This window comes from Salvelinus namaycush, chromosome 31 (genome assembly GCF_016432855.1).
Source record: "Salvelinus namaycush isolate Seneca chromosome 31, SaNama_1.0, whole genome shotgun sequence".
NCBI lineage: Eukaryota > Metazoa > Chordata > Actinopteri > Salmoniformes > Salmonidae > Salvelinus > Salvelinus namaycush.
The window spans coordinates 17,738,558-17,756,287 of NC_052337.1; the positions used below are offsets into that span (position 1 = coordinate 17,738,558).

The following is a 17,730-nucleotide window of genomic DNA, read 5'->3' on the forward strand; positions in this document are numbered from 1 at the left end:
TGTTACGATGGTCTTCAGTTGTTGCTGAAAGCATAATTATCGACGGGGTTTATGGACATATGTTGTAGACGTCAGTGATGGTTGTATAAAGATAATTTACCTGTTACGTCTATTACAATTAGATACCTAGCTTGTGGGGGCATTGGTTCATTCTCTGGGTGGCTGTAAGGTGTACTTGTTTAAAACCCTGTATGAAGAGATGTCACTTGGAGCTTAACATTTCTGGTTAAGCAGCTATGAAAGTTTATTTGATTTGGGGTTCTATTCAATCCATATTGCGGAAGTTCAGTGTGATTTAAAGGCAATATTCCCGCGTCAGCGGAGACTACATTCACGGTAAACGCTGCATGTCGGCTCAATTGAAAATTACCTTTACTGCCGCCAACACTGCTTTACCTATTTTTTTATATAAATTCAACCTTTCCTCCTGATAGGTCCAGCCTTTTTAAATTGATAGTTCACTTATACCCTAGCCCGAAAAAATAATATACTATTTGGATGAGGTGTTTCTCGAACTAGTTTGTAGATTCACACGTACCGTTGTGTTCAATCTGAACAGGAATACAGGTTCCACAGCCAAATTCACCACCAACCTGCAGACTAGAGGGCAAATGACAAGGACACTTGTTCCCAGTTAAGATGATCCATGAGTTTTATTGCAGCAGGCACTTTACAATGAAATCCCCCACCCATCAATTAATTGAATCTCTTTATATTAAATGTACTTTTGTCTGTACAAAACTGACAATGAGAAAAACAAATCTAAATATTCAACACTGATGTGAGCCAAAGGACATACTCGCAAGCTCACACAACACACACACACACTGGTATAAAGGTACCGTTGGTACCAAGTAACAGTTGATGCACAGCCTTTTACCTGCCATGTTCATGTCATTAGGGAAACTCTTCCTTCCCCCACCCTCAAAGAAACATGCGGATACTTATGAATATTAAAACAGAAATGCAATGGTGAAAGAACGACAACCTCGTGATTAGGTAAAAATGATAATCCTATACATGAACATGTATCAATTTCCTTAGTTACAGCTAAATATTTTCTAACAGAAAATAATGCTCCCTTTGTTTGTTTTTTTGTCTTTAACTTATGTAGTGTAAGGGGTTTTATTCTCAGGAAGAAATGTATTGTAATTATAAGCTACTTTCCCTTATACAGAAGGCAGTCACTCTTGTCAGTGGTCATGCAGGAGATGCTCCATGTGATAAAGCACGTCCCCTCAAACCGTCTTTCGGGCGGTCAGAACTCTTACGATTGACCCTAAGCCCCCAACTGCGAAAGCCTGAGTGAAGAAAACGAGGGGAAGAGACAAATGAACAAATATCATACACACATGCTAAATTAGGTCAGGGATGGGCAACTTTTATGGGGGTGGGTGCCACATCTGAATTCATGAGGGGCCACAGTTGCTCGTGGGTCTGCATAACCACGTGCATACCCCCCCCCCCCCCCCCCCCCACCACATAGTGAGAAACGTTTTAGTAGCCCCCCTCTTGACAGCTGAGAGAAAATGTTGCAGTTTTAAAGCCAGTTTGCCATGGGGCGGAGAGACAATTATAGCAACTTCATAACAAGTTTAGTGCAATTCTACACATTTTGCTATACAGTGGAGAGATATGTTTACTGTTTTTAATATATCTGAGTGATACTGACTAACAAAATCAATGGGGGCTCCCCGGGCCAGTAATTCAACTAAACTTCAAAATTGCACCTGGAGTATTATACTATTCCAACAGTTGGCCCCCTTCCTAAAAAAAAAAAATCAAGTTCAGAGGGCCTTCAAAGGGGGTGCCACCAGTTGTCCATCCCTGTATTAGGTGGCTTAGAGTTTAAAGATCACAAGTTCAGAGAGCTTTCACACCTTTTCGTGCCACTGTAGGAGAATGGCACTGCTATTGTCAGAGGGCTTCTCGAAGCCTCTATATATGTACTTCATAAGCAGGTCCACCCCGCTTCTGTCTAGCGACTTGACAGCTGGCTCGATATCGCTGGACTTGAATGACGTCAACACTCTCAGCACTATTGCCAGAGCCCTTTCCTGAAAGACAGAGCAAGACAGCGAGAGAAAGGGAGAGAGAGCATGTTAAAGGAAGTTATTTACAACTGCAGATTCCCACGGGAGAGAGGCAACATTTTTGGGATGCTTGCTAAGCCTCTCCTGCCATGTTATGGACGCCACATTGCTTGCTTAGTGAGTACCACTTCCACCTGATTCGCCTCATGCCTGGCTTGAACTCGGGACCGCCCTACTTGACAACATTCCAATGGTTTGAGCCACAAGGAAAATTATCAATTGGATGGCTCCATCCGCAACATTTCAAGCTAGCTGTGGAGTGAGCTTACGGTATGTTCTTAACTCTGTAATACTAGTATTCTAGACCAATGCCAATATTGACAAAAGGAGCTTCCCACAAAGTTACATGATGCAAGAGTACAATTTCAGATTTGATGCACATCTTGGCCCATTACCTTTATTGCTGGATTCTTAGTGTTGAGAGGAGGGTTCCGGAGAGCAATGTGAAAAGCTGTCATCATGTCGCCTGTGCACTACAGTCGGTTAAGGAATTTAATACTTCCTATTGCCATATCCTAAATAGGTTTAAGGGGCAGGAACACAATGCATCTCCACAAGCAAATGTTTTTCCACCAACAAACAGACCGATATCAGGGAGGGTTTTGATGGCAGCATCCAATGTGAGATCTCTTTCCTGAGGGCATACAGTGTGTGGTGAAATCTGAATGTATTGCACTGTTTTTAAAATTGTATAAACTGCCTTAATTTTGCTGTACCCCTGGTAGAATAGCTGCTGTCTTGGCAGCTAAAGGGGATCATAATAAAATACAAATTCCTTAGGCTGCATTTACACAGCCAGCTCAATTGTTATATTTTTCCTGGAATTGGTTTTTCGTAAGATCTTTTTCAGAGCTGATCTGATTGGTCAAAAGATCAGAGTTGGGCTGCCTTTGTAAAACGCAGGCATAGAGGTGTCCATCACACACAGCCAGTTCCATCTCACCTGACCAGACCAACCATATTCCCCTCAAATGGAGCAGGATGACGCAGAGAGATGGATAGCTATACCACCAGACAAGGTGTTGGGGGGAGGGTATATATATTTAAGCAAATCCTGACCTGAATGTGTCTCACTCGAAATAAGGCCCTTATTAAGGGGGCCATGTTGACCCTACTGACACTGATACTCCTGCCTCACCCAAATCAAATGGCTCAGTGATTCCCCCATCGATACTGGAGCAACTGCTTGTACTTTGCATGCTAGTTATAGCCAACTATGTTTAGACGTAACTACCTAGCTAACAAAAAGTTAGGACATCCAAGAGTCTCGGGTTTAGATAGTTCTGGAGGGCGCCCTGGTCTGGACCAGAGTTAAAGACGGTTCAGCCAGGGATATCCTCCATTGGCTAGTTAGCCAACAACCTAAAACGACATATTTACACAACATCAACTAAGCTAACTTGCAAGATAAATTTGTCAGTACGAACACAAAATCAGCTATGTTGAACATTTGGGTTTTTGAATGAAAAACAAAATCGCCGAGGCTATCTGATAGCTAAATGTGCTAGCTTGCTAGTTAACACGGGGGGCATGCGCATGAACGTAAAGGATATTGCCTGATGAGGTTGTCTATCTCCGAGCCGTCGGGTCCTTGATTGTCGACAGCCTCATCGTGATCATCCACGAATTTGTTCTCATCAAATTCATCTATGTCGAGTTTCCTGAATCGCGACGAAAGAGTGTTTTTCGCCATCGGAGCCACTTCGCTGGAGGAAACAGTAGCTAGCAAGCCAGCGAGCTAGTCCTCCACGGCGCTGTTGTTGAGTTGATGCGAGCGTAGTACAGTGTACTTGCCCTGTCGGTGCTTTTGCTAGCAACCACAGTCTATGCAGATGTGACAATCTAACGGTGTTTTGATTGTAATTTATCTGTCAGTGTTACACAATCATTACTTTTCAACCAAATATCTAGCTAACTAGTTTGACACGCGATAGTGTTGTTGTCAGAATCATTTTCACCTACGTGAAGCCAGCAGCATAAACTGTCCCTTCCGGGTCAAATATTTGAAAAATCCTTCACAATAAGTGTGCTGCCCTGAAACCAAATCAAATTTGATTGGTCACATACACACGGTTAGCAGATGTTAATGCGAGTGTAGCGAAATGCTTGTGCTTCTAGTTCCGACCGTGCAGTAATATCTAACAAGTAATCTAACAATTTCACAACAACCTAGACAATTATTGGAAATAAAATATAAATGCCAAAAAAGCAGTACGGTTTACAGTACATCACTGTCATAATATATTACTGTAGTTATCAAACTCAATACATTTGGAAAAAAACGATGTGATTTTTTGTTTTGTTTCAGTCCATTGGCCTTTCTGCCGCTTATATTCCTCTCATAGAGAATGATAGAGGCCTCTAGTGTCCAAAAGGCTGTGTTTGCATGGGCAGCACCATTGAGGGCTTCCACCATTTTAATGTAGTCAGCTGGGTGGGACTAAAGGCGTCCGAAGGCTTCCCAGCCGAAACAATTTGGGAGAGTTTGTGCATATACTATGATGACATTTTGTGACGTTTTTGTTAGTTTAGGACTTCGGTGAGACTATTTTGAGGAAGTGTATACTGACTATGGCGTCTCAAAATGGACAAACAGTACTATTGCCGCTTTTTCTTGTTTTTCAAGCGACACTCTTTTAAGGCAGTATGCGAGCATACTCGTTCGGTTCGGCTAGCCGAGTTTGGCTAGGTGCCAGTTTACCTGAAGCATGCTGACACCTTTACAACTTAATTGGCTGATCCCTCCTGGTGACCATGTTAGAGTCATGTCCATCAGGAGGGATCAGCCAATCGTGAAGAAGAAAATGTACCACTTCAAAATGGAGATTGTCTCAACGGCGCTGCCTATCCTGTCACAGACGCTACAGTATAGTAGCACAGATACAAAGATGAGTCCTCTATTTATCTCTATGATTCCTGTAGTTCAATGGATGCTTTTGCTCTGGTTGGCTGTGAAGTTGAGGGATGGGGCTGTTGGGAAAATGTAGCATAAATTACCACTCTCAAATTCATATATTGCATTTTGAGATCAACTACATTAGTCTGACTGTGCAGAATCAATGATTTACAGATCATCTTGCAATCCAAACAGATTCTCTTAAATGCACGGATAGACATAAATATAGGTCTATGGATGCAAGGACCCAGACCAACAGTAAAAAGGAAGGTGACAACCGAAGTGGAGTAAAACAACCGTAGCCTATCATTTTTGTTATTACTAGGGTAAGACAGGACTGAAAATGTTTAGTTAAATTCTTCAAGAACCAATATTAGAGGAGCCACATGTAACCTCATGTTTGAGGGGATACATCTGAGCAAGGTGCTGTGTAGATTCACTAATGTTCACATAATGAGTTGAGGTGCTAAAATCATTTTTTATAAACTGGGGGATTCGAGCACTGAATGCTGATTGGCTGAAAGCCATGGTATATCAGACAGTTTACTTTGACAAAAAGTACTATTTACTGTTCTAATTACATTAGTAACCAGTTTATAATATAATAAGGCACTTCGGGGGTTTGTGGTATACGGCCGATATACCACGGCTAAAGGCTGTATCCGTGTCGCGTCCTGCATAAGAACAGCCCTTAGCCATAGTATATTGGCCATATACCACCCCCCTCCCTTATTGCATAAATATATCAGAGATTTGGCGCAGCTTTTTCTCATTCGGTGGGGTTTTGCGACAGACTTCATCATTTAATGGTGTATTGCCGCCACCAACTGGACAGGGGTGAAAAATTTGTCAAAGAAAAGTAATTTCATTAGAGGGAAGGGAGAAATAACATCAATCCACATAAACTACAAAAAATGATTTAAAAAAAAAATAAAAAATATATATATACAGTACCAGTCATGTTTGGACACACCTACTCATTCAAGGGTTTTTCTTTATTTTTACTATTTTCTAAAAGTGAAGACATCAAAACTATGAAATAACACATATGGAATCATGTAGTAACCAAAAAAGTGTAAAACAATTCAAAATCTATTTTATATTTTAGAATCTTCAAAGTAGCCACCCTTTGCCTTGATGACAGCTTTGCATGCTCTTGGCATTCTCTCAACCAGCTTCATGAGGAATACTTTTCCAACTGTCTTGAAGGAGTTCCCACATATGCTGAGCACTTGTTGTGGCTGCTTTCCCTTCAATCTGTAGTCCAACTCATCCCAAACCATCTCAATTGGGTTGAGGTCTGGTGATTGTGGAAGCCAGGTCATCTGATGCAGCACTCCATCACTCTCCTTCTTGATCAAATAGCCCTTACACAGCCTGGAGGTGTGTTTGGGGTCATTGTCCTGTTGAAAAACAAATGATAGTTCCACTAAACGCAAACCAGATGGGATGGCATATCGCTGCAGAATGCTGTGGTAGCCATGCTGGTTAAGTGTGCCTTCAATTCTTAATATATCACAGACAGTGTCACCAGTAAAGCACCTCCTCCATGCTTCACGGTGGGAACCACACATGCAGCGATCATCCGTTCACCTACTCTGCGTCTCACAAAGACATCTCACGTCTGAAATTTGGATTTCCACCGGTCTAATGTCCATTGCTCGTGTTTCTTGGCCCAAGCAAGTCTCTTCTTCTTATTGGTATCCTTTAGTAGTGGTTTCTTTGCAGCAATTCCACCATGAAGGCCTGATTCACGCAGTCTCCTCTGAACAGTTGATGTTGAGATGTGTCTGTTACTTGAACTCTGTGAAGCATTTATTTGGGCTGCAATCTCTGAGGCTGGCGACTAATAAACTTATCCTCTGCAGCAGAGGTAACTCTAGGTCTTCCTTTCCTGTGGCGTTCCTCATGAGAGCCAGTTTCATCATAGCGCTTGATGGTTTTTGTGATTGCACTTGAAGAAACTAAACGTTCTTAACATTTTCTGGATTGACTGACCTTCATGTCTTAAAGTAATGATGGACTGTCGTTTCTCTTTGCTTATTTGAGCTGTTCTTGCCATAATATGGACTTGGTCTTTTACCAAATAGGGCTATCTTCTGTATAGCACCCCTACCTTGTCACAACACAACTGATTGGCTCAAACACATTAAGAAGGAAAGAAATTCCACAAATGAACTTTTAACAAGGCACACCTATTAATTGAAATACATTCCAGGTGACTACCTCATGAAGCTGGTTGAGAGAATGCCAAGAGTGTGCAAAGCTATCATCAAGGCAAAGGGTGGCTACTTTGAAGAATCTAAAATATATTTTGATTTGTTTTACACTTTTTTGGTTACTACATGATTCCATATGTGTTATTTCATAGTTTTGATGTCTTCACTATTATTCTGCATTGTAGAAAATAGTAAAAATAAAGAAAAACCCTTGAATGAGTAGGTGTGTCCAAACTTTTGACTGGTATTGCATATATATACATGTATGTGATCCCACTCTCTGAGGAGCTACCTGGATTACTTACATTTCAAGTCATTTAGCAGACGCTCTTATCCAGAGTGATTTACAGTAGTGAGCCCATACATTTTCATACATTTCTTTCATACTGAACCCCCATGGCAATCAAACCCACAACCCTGGCGTTGCAAGCGCCATGCTCTACCAACTGAGCCACACTGTCTCGTGTCATCCCACTCTCTGAGGATTCAGAGCCTAAGCAGGGTATTTAAGTTTTCAAATTATATATTCCCACTCCTTCAGTAATTTGAAAACTTAAACACACCTGTAATCAGTGTGACTCAGTTGGTAGAGCATGGCGCTTGCAACGCCAGGGTTGTGGGTTCGATTGTCACGGGGCCTCAGTATGAAAGAAATGTATGGACTCACTACTGTAAATCACACAAGATAATTGACTTGCTAAATAACTTGAAATGTAAGTAATCAAGGTAGCTCCTCAGATGTGAGATATTTTAATCCCAGAAATATTTCAGGTACAGAAACAATGATGTAGATCTTTCTTGACTTCTTTTCAACTTGTGCAGTGCCGTTTTACACGATCGCTATAGAAGACACAAAGTCCACTTTCTTCACATTAAGAATTTCTGGGTCCTGCTGGTGATTCACTACAAGGGACCTTCAGAGATAATCTTTCTACCCCTTTGATAGCCTCCTCATAGGGAAACTCTCTCAACTGCCCTGATTTTGGCAAACCCAGTCTCTTTCACCCTACTCGGGCATTCCAGGGATGTCACCTCATGTTCTCTACCACAGTTACAACACTTTGCTCCTTGTCGATTTGGAGCAGCTCCGTGCTCAGGCCAATTTCATTAAACATGCTGAGAGTATGTTATGGAGTACCACAGTGTGTTATTTGACAGACAACCCTATGGTTAATTTTCTGTCTAAACATTTGTTGGTTATTATATAGCTATTTATGTGTGAAATATTTATTTAATGCCGTTTGAATGTTCATAGTGAATAAAGGTTGAATGTTCTCTCTGAATATTAACCAATTATAATAACACATTTGAAAAATGTTATGCGTTCAACATACTCTAAATTATTGCTAAATGTGCATCAAGTGGTAGCAATATTTCAATTATTTTGTTTTGATTCCTCCCCAAATTCATTAACTATTGCAATACTATTTACTGTACAACGAAACCGTTAAAAAAGATGTCCATCACTTATCCTACTAAATTTTTTTTTTTTACTGAGAGATTTTATTTTGAAACCGGAAATCTAATTGATACCAGTTCTTGTCAGGATTACGAAGATTCTGATTGGTCGATAATAACCCGGTAGATGTTCCTACCTGGCCCCTCAACTTCCTTTTTGGTGAGCTGTCAGCGACGACGATGGTAAGCAATAATCGACAATAAATCAATCTAACACAATCTTCCATCATCCAGACAATTTGTATATAGTAACATTTATAAAATAGTTGGCACACATCTCTGGGCTTTGCGTGATTAATTTTTGATTGAGTCCGCCTTCGAATTCGTTGATTAGAATGTCCTGCACGTTCAGAATCCAGTGGTACTTTTTTTGGGCTAACCCCTCAGATGGTCAGGTTTACATAAGTACTACGAGAGACAGACAAATGAATGACATCGACTGTCAACTAGGTAACTTTTATCTCACATAGTGTAGTTAGTTGGCAATTTTAAGTTTTTATTAGTCGCTAGGTAGACCATCTTGCAAATATGTTATCTAGTGTGAAGTATTTAGAGGCATTGACATAATTAGGCACTTTTCAGACGAAAGTTTTATTTTGGGTATGTTTGTTAGTGCTACAAATGTGAATGCTGCATTTCAAGGTTCAGAGTTTGGGCATCTTGCCTGAACCATCCTCAATCGTAATTTAAGTAGTCTAGGACACGGTCGTCATTTATAGGAGGCCATGGCTGTGTGTTTTGGTTTTCCCTCTAGGGTGAACATTGTCATACACTTGACTCAGATAAATTACAATGTTATTGTAGTTATCCTGTTAGATCTGTATGATTAGACAGATTGCAAAATATTCCATGTTAGTTTGAAGTCATCAGTAAAGAACTACCGTTCTAATTAATGATTTGTTTATCAATGTTTTTTTTCAGGCTAAAATCAAGGCCCGAGACTTGCGGGGCAAGAAGAAGGAGGAGCTCCTTAAACAGCTTGAAGACCTCAAGGTGGAACTATCTCAGCTCCGTGTTGCCAAGGTTACGGGTGGTGCTGCATCCAAACTGTCCAAGATGTGAGTATTGTTTAGAATCACTTGCACTTGCTAACAGTTCATTTTACCTTTCCTTCCACAATGTTTTGCAGACAGGTCATGTACAGAAGTGTCTAGTGGCATCATTAAAAGCAGGCATTAGGTGAATGTAAACACAACTGCACCCATATGAGCATTTCCTCACCTTTGGACAACAATGTCAGGAGTTTAGATGGAATGCTCACAGATGTGAATTACTGTGTCCAATTCACCACGCTTGACGTCTATGGGTCCTCAATGCACACATTTCTATGAGGGTGCAGGTAGGCTAGGTGAGATCACAACCGCGCACTTCACAGGATCATTATCTGCTCAACCCTCGAACCAGTTACTGGTCCAAGGCTCTTAACCACTAGGCTACCTGCCGCCCCTGGTAGAACCTGAACTCTCAGGTAATGAACTTGTTGACCTGGTTCTGTGTTTCCTGATAGCGACAGAACTTGAGCTTAGAAGGGTTTAGCAACGCATCGTTCCTATAATGTCCAAATATGTCACATGCGTTTCCCAAAACTCTGCGTAGAGAATGTTCACTAAGTGGGTCTTTGAAGCATGTGTCGATACTGATAGGATCGAAAGGAAGGCAGTGCTGCTCTCAGATCAGCGTTCTCTATTAAATTTCTTACCTAACATAAGTAGTCGTACACACTAGTGACAACGGATCAGCTCCTAGAGAGACTATCACCTATGGCTACAAATATTGAGGTGTTTTATTCTGTTGTAGCCTCTATTGCATTAAATCTTAATTCTCACATAATTGTGCATGTTGTTACACAGGAAGTATATTGAGGCAAAATGACTAGGCCACAACAGCAAAATAGAACTCAATTGTATTTGATTGTTATTGTTATTGAAATATGGAGGCATATGTAGCCTGTTTACCTTAGAATGAAGTAATCTCGGGAAGCTTGGCCCTGAAGGTTTTTCAACAACCTTCATTTGAGCATTTTAAAGGGAACTTTAAAATGTATTTTATGACATGGGTGAAAGTTGATTGAATTTATTCCCGGTACGGGACCTCCTGTGTACACACGCTTAATCATAGAATTACATATACAGTGAACAGAAATATAAGCGCAATGTGTAAAGTATTGGTCCCATGTTTCATGAGCTGAAATAAAAGATCCCAGAAATGTTCCATACACACAAAAATATTATTTCTCAAATTTTGTGCAGAAATGTGTTTACATCCTTGTTAGTGAACATTTCTCCTTTGCCAAGATAATCCATCCACCTATATGTGATATGTGTGGCATATCAAGAATCTGATTAAACAGCATGATTATTATACAGGTGTACCTTGTGCTGGGGACAATAAAAGACCACTCTAAAATGTGCCGTTTTGTTACCCAACACAATGCCACAGATGGCTCAAGTTGAGGGAGTTTGCAAATGGCATGCTGACTGCAGGAATGTCCACCAAAGCTGTTGCCAGAGAATTGAATGTTAATTTCTCTGCCATAAGCCTTCTTCAATGTCATTTTAGAGAATTTGGTAGTACGTCTCACAACCGCAGGCCATGTGTATCCACGCCAGCCCAGGACCTCCATCTGTCCATCTGTCTTCTTCACCTGCGGGATCATCTGAAACCAGCCACCTGGAAACCTGATGAAACTGAAGTATTTCCCATGGTGTCCCATGGTGGCGGTGGGGTTATGGTATGGGCAGGTATAAGCTATGGACAATGAACACAATTGCATTTTATTGATGGCAATTTGAATGCACAGAGATACCGTGATGAGATCCTGAGGCCCATTGTCGTGCCATTCATCCAACGCCATCACCTCATGTTTCCGCATGATAATGCACGGCACCATGTTGCAAGGATCTGTACACAATTTCTGGAAGCTGAATATTTCCCAGTGTTTCCATGGCCTGCATACTCACCAGACATGTCACCCATTGAGCAGGTGTGGGATGCTCTGGATTGATGTGTACGACAGCGTGTTCCAGTTCCTGCCAATACAGCCATTGAAGAGGTGGACAACATTCCACAGGCCACAATTAACAGCCTGGTGAACTGCATGAGGCAAATGGTGGTCACACCAGATACGGACTTGTTTTCTGATCCATGCCCCTACTTTGTTTTTAAGGTACTGTATCTGTGACCCAAAGATGCATATCTGTATTCCCAGTCGTGTGAAACCCATACATTAGAGCCTATTGAATTTATTTCAATTGACTGATTTCCTTATATGAACTGTAACTCAGTAAAATCTTTGAAATTGTTGCATTGTACATTTTTTCTATGTAGAATCCCTATTAATTCAATAGGATTTCTGTGTGCCTAGTCTTATAAGATTTGTAATTTTAAAGCTGCAATATGTAACTTTTTGTGTGACCTGACCAAATTGACATAAAAATGTATTATAGATCTGTCAATCTCATTGAAAGCAAATCTAAGAAGCGGTAAATATGTTCTGTGTGTGCTGTTTCTATTATTCCCGTTCTTAAGGTTTGTTTTTGCGTCTTTTACTTTCGTTTTTGTACACCAGCTTCAAACAGCTGAAAATACAATGTTTTTGGAAAATATATTTCACAGTAGTTTAGATGGTACAGTGATTCTCTACGCTATACTTACTTGTTTTGTCACACAAACTGAAACTATAATTTTAGCAACCAGGAAATGGCAGTGTTTTCTGCAGTGCATCTTTAACTTTTAAAGTTATGACCCTTTTATTGGGGCATAAACACAACCAGTCATGATGTTTTCATCTGATTATCAAACAATCACGTCAAAGGGCTCCTTTACTAGGCTACCTGCACACGTTCATCCACTCTCAACATATTACCAGCCTCCAAACAGTGGTGAATGGAAAGAGACATCTGTTATTCAAAACACCACAAAGTGTCATAACATTTGGCAGTTGTCATTAGGTTAGCATTTATGCATCCGCTGCTGTCCGTGCGCATCTCTGTGTTCGCCATTCATCTCTGCCTTGGCAAAAATGTCTGTTCTGGTCAAACCACATCGCATTTTGGAATGTAGGCTATACCAACCGTTCAAGTTCATTCACAAATTTTTCATGGTGTTATAGCCTACAGTTTTCTTGACATTTAGTTTTGTGATAGGCTCATGTTTTACTGGTACAGCGTACCGGACCGTAGCACCTTTCACCCCTGCTTATGAGGGAAACTCATAACCAGATCATTGCCAGATCGGCACACCCCTCGTAAAACATGTTCAACTTGAATGTACTACACATTGTTTGACATTGATATATGGCAGAAAAGCAATTGTACATTTCCCTACATCTTATCGGTACAATTTGAAAGATAAAATTAAAACGTAGTAAATAGCAATATGTCATTAGTTGCCATGATCAGCATCGCAGATATTGAGATGAGTGAGATTCAAGACTTTTCTTTCACACAGCATCTGCGCATGTGGATAGGTTAGCTTCACGCTCTTACAGCATGGGAGTCACAGGAGAAGTTGATTATCGTGCTTTAACGCTCTGTTGTGGAAATTGACCAACTATGCTGTTTACTTTTTGCATCTACGTCATATTGCGGAGTCTACCTTTTAAGTTGTTTTAAATCAAATGTTCAAAGTGCAATGTTTCATGCATTTCACTTATTCCCACCTTTTATTTCAGCCGTGTCGTTCGGAAGTCCATTGCCAGAGTCCTGACAGTCGTCAACCAGACCCAGAAGGAGAACCTGAGGAAATTCTACAAGGTAGACCTTTTATTTAAAACTTTGTTGCTGGCTTCATGGATTTAAGTTATAGGATGTTATAGTATAGAATCACAGTATCTATGCGTCATGATGGTACAGTATCCTGAGGTCACTAGCAATACTGAGCTCTAATTGTCTTCACGTATTTGGTGCATCAGCATTAGATTCTTTTCACAAATCTTTATTTGGTGCATCAGCGTCACTGATTCTTTTGCTGAATCATGATGTGGAGTTTTCGCTAGTTGAAATCCAGCCACATCTGCCCTAAGTAGGGCTGTTTGCGGTGACCGTATTACCGCCACACCGGCGGTCACGAGTCATGAAGGCAGTCAAATTCCACATGACCGTTTAGTCATGGTAATAAGGCTTCTCCATGCTTTGATGCTGCTGATGGTCATTAGTAGCCTACCAAACTTGCTAACTGCCTGGTACTCAGCACTCTACTGTCCCTCTAATCACTCTGACATCAATGCAAATGTGATCGAAAATCTAATCAAACACTTCATGACAGCTCTTGTTGCGAAACATTTCTATAGGCTATAGAAAGTTTTGATGGCCTCCCATTGGCTTTTTATAGGTTAGGCCTAATATATTTATTTCCCAACTTTCCTAATATTAAACATATTATATTTACAACAGGAGTATAGCCTACCTGGCTGGCATGAAAATGAACCACGGGGAAAAGCATTCTCCATTCGCTATTTAAGTGCATAGATGACGTGTATTTTTTCCAGCTGCCCTGTTTCAATACAGGTGCATGATAATGGTCCATTCTAAATCAAATACATTTTCACACGTATATGTAAAGACAAGATTAAATCAAGAATAGTTTGATGGGTGACAATATTAGCCTATCACTTGTGAATTATATATTATCACTTTTGGTGACTTTTTCTAATCACACCTCAGGCCTATATGTTTTGATAAGGTTTGTATTACAACTAAAGTGGCCAAATAACTTCTTAAAATTAAGCACATCCGCTTTACAATGCGTGTAGCGCCTACCTGGCATACATAAGCAGCGGGTGAGTTTCAAGTTTGGGGAAGATCATTTTCACCATTAAAATGCACCTTTATAATAAAAGCATTGCATGCATAATCGCATTTGCGGTCACTTTTGATAATGGTGTTTTTCCACTAATGGAACATTTGCGCTTATAGCCTACTACGATGTGTGCATTGCTGCTCTTTATAATGTGAATAAATAAACTATTAGGCTATCAACATTTTAAGCTAAACGTTCTGATCTGTTGCGTCAGCCACTTTGCATAAAAAAATTTTTTTGATGCTAGTGGTTGTATTCATTTGGGAGCTATCGCATCCCACAATTGTCCCAGACTATATTTGGAATATTTATTTCTCGCACAGAATAGAATAGGTCAACTTTTGTACTATGGGGATAGTAGATTGACATAGGCTAGTGCTTTTGGTGTTCATTAGGCCTACCCATCTTGTGGCTGTAAATTTGGACAGTTCTTCCAATATCTTCAATATGCACCTCGGAATTGCATAAGGACACGTGCAGTTGCATCCCCGACGTGTCGGTCTTCACTTGTAGCCTTTGAGAAAGACCCGATCGTGTGATGGAGAGCCATGTGAGTGCGAGGTGATGGGCACAACGCTGCACCCGGGGAGAAGGGCTTCAAACGCTGCACCCGGGGAGAAGGGCTTCAAACGCTGCACCCGGGGAGAAGGGCTTCAAACGCTGCACCCGGGGAGAAGGGCTTCAAACGCTGCACCCGGGGAGAAGGGCTTCAAACGCTGCACCCGGGGAGAAGGGCTTCAAACGCTGCACCCGGGGAGAAGGGCTTCAAACGCAGCACCCCGGGGAGAAGGGCTTCAACGGCCACTGGTCGCAAAAGGCATGGATTTTTTTTTTAGGGTGCATTACGGCCACACTAAGGGGATGCCGCCATGAAATTCTAGGCATTATGAAGTGCTTGTCAAATTGTAAATGAGAGACTGATGTAGTGTGTACAGCTTGCGCAAAAAACAAAGCAGAGCTCATGCCTTTCAAGTGAATTTTCAAATCATCATTAGTCGCATCAAGCAGCCTTACAATGGATTAAAAATCAAAACATATAGTCCAACGTTTGTAGAACAAATCAAGAACACTATATTAAGCATATAGGAATACCCATTTCTTTGTTAACCGCTCAACAGAATGTGCGCTCTCCCTCAAAGCGTTTGGAGAAAATATTATTTATATTTTATTCAGCTTTGTCTATTTGTGTTCTTGATACTATAAAATAATGCCACGGAATTCAAAGCAAATCTTGTCTGCTAAATTAACTAGTGTAACCCACAGCCAATTGGCATAGCCAGATCAGGACCTAATATAAGGACTACAGAGAATGCTATTCTGTTCTTCTGAAATGGACTACATTTTATTCATATCATGCTTCTTTAGACCTGTCTAAAATTAACATTTTGATTTATTGTGAAGGTGTAGGCTATATTAAGTGGATTTATTAAACTTTTTAAATGTTGATGTTCCAAAGGTATACATCAGTGGCTTGTAGGCTATGTGTGTTTTGTTAGTTAACGGTCAATTACTGTGAGACCGACAGTTATTTTCTTGACAATCATTGGCTGATTAAATTTCGTGACCGCCACATCCCTAGCCCCAAGAAGTAAATGTAGTTGGCTAGCTAGCGTTGGATTTGGTTATGGGTTCCAAGACTAGGGGATCATTTGCAGAATGGCACATACAGCCTGGATCAAGGACTGCGTTGCTGAATCTCAAACCAGCCCCTCGCCCCTGCCAGCTCACTCGGAGGGTACTCCGTTGTCACATGTTGCTGACGAGACTTCAAGTGCCGAGGGGATCAATTAAACTCATCAACTTCAGGACATTCGGGACGTTGCATGTGGCATATAATTATACACACCTCTCCATTATTTTTTAAATTGTTGTGTGTGTTGGGAAGACGTTGTTCTGAAGCTGTTAAACTGGCTATTGGAGGGTCTTATTAGCCCCTACACCTTGAATCATTTTCACTCCCTCAGCTTTGGTACACTTGTGCATATGGCGGAAGAGCATGTGAATGTGCAGAGGGGAAGGGACTGTTGAGATTTATTAGCTTTGAACTAGTAGTTAGCAGATTTGAAGAGCTGGATATGATTTGGTGAACTGATTCCAAAATCAGCTGTTGTGGATCCTTGTGTTCTGACACAAAGCTTAATATTTCTAGAAAATCTTGAATAACAGTAGTTGAGCTTGCTTTCTGGAATGCCCCCATTCTGTATATATATTTTTTTCTTCACTTTCTTTCACACATACAGTCAAATGTATATGTAATTACCTGAAATAAACCACCTGTAAATAATTCTTCCACCTGTAAATAAATATTTCTGGCCTTACATTTTGGAACACATGTCATGGTCAGTTGTACCTGTACCAAAAAAGACTTGAATCCCTGAAATCATGGAAATTGGAATAGTGATTTGAATGGAATTGGAATCTTTACACCTTTTTGCTTCTTTTGCAGGGTAAGAAGTACAAGCCCCTGGATCTGAGGCCAAGGAAGACCCGTGCCATCCGCAGGCGGCTGAACAAACATGAGGAGAGTCTGATGACCAAAAAGATGCAGAGGAAATCACGCTTGTACACTATTCGCAAGTTCGCTGTCAAGGCTTGAGTCTGTACCTTTTTTGTATTGAAAATAAATTACCTTTCCCAGGAAAAAATATAATGTTGTCTTGTAAGTGTTTGAATTAAATCTATCAGAATCCCAAGGGAACAGCATTTTTTAACAGTAATTGTCTTTTTTTAACAATTGGAAAAAATGTACACCGTTTAAGATGTGACAAACAAAATAACAAGGGAAACAACATGGGGAAAATTATCAAATAAAATGCTGTGACCTCATTCCCTCCCCTGTGACATGTGCGCTCTCCATTCTTCATCATTGATCTTAAGCTATGATGGATTGGTGTATAAAAGTTGACTATGATCTTACCCAGAAACTTTTTGTCACTACTCCTAAGTTAGGCTTTGCATGGTCAATCAAGACTAAATGCCTGTCTTCCGTCTATGAGCCATACAGCATTTACTGCGATAAGGCCTCTGCAAAAGTCAAGGCATTTATACTTCTTGCCTTTGCATTGCAGAGCTGTTGTCAAGGATGTGAGTTTGTGTTTATACTGGACCTCCCGCCTCCACCTACCGTCAACCAATCATGTCAATGCAGAGCTATATGGAGCCTTCCGCAATGTTACAATATTTGGGCAGCGCACAAACGATGCAATACGGAGTTCAGTTTTGCCTCTGCCAAGCTCTGGAGGCTCCGCAATTGTCTCACATCCTC

The 17,730-nt window shown here is 40.8% G+C and overlaps 2 protein-coding genes across 2 annotated transcripts; one reads left to right on the forward strand and one right to left on the reverse strand.

The window, feature by feature from the left end:
* Nucleotides 1–624: 624 nt before the first annotated feature.
* On the reverse strand, nucleotides 625–4,090 carry LOC120026307 (actin-related protein 2/3 complex subunit 5-like protein). The gene is made up of 4 exons (XM_038971139.1): nucleotides 3,647–4,090; nucleotides 2,489–2,561; nucleotides 1,881–2,057; nucleotides 625–1,301 (listed from the first exon to the last, which is right to left on the reverse strand). The coding sequence occupies exons 1-4, from the start codon at nucleotides 3,784–3,786 to the stop codon at nucleotides 1,239–1,241; spliced, it is 453 nt and encodes a 150-aa protein (XP_038827067.1). The 5' UTR covers nucleotides 3,787–4,090; the 3' UTR covers nucleotides 625–1,238.
* Nucleotides 4,091–8,752: 4,662 nt separating this feature from the next.
* On the forward strand, nucleotides 8,753–17,112 carry rpl35 (ribosomal protein L35). Its single transcript, XM_038971127.1, has 4 exons — nucleotides 8,753–8,849; nucleotides 9,588–9,724; nucleotides 13,339–13,420; nucleotides 16,912–17,112. Exons 1-4 carry the CDS (start codon nucleotides 8,847–8,849, stop codon nucleotides 17,059–17,061), a joined length of 372 nt encoding a protein of 123 aa, XP_038827055.1. The 5' UTR covers nucleotides 8,753–8,846; the 3' UTR covers nucleotides 17,062–17,112.
* Nucleotides 17,113–17,730: the final 618 nt, after the last annotated feature.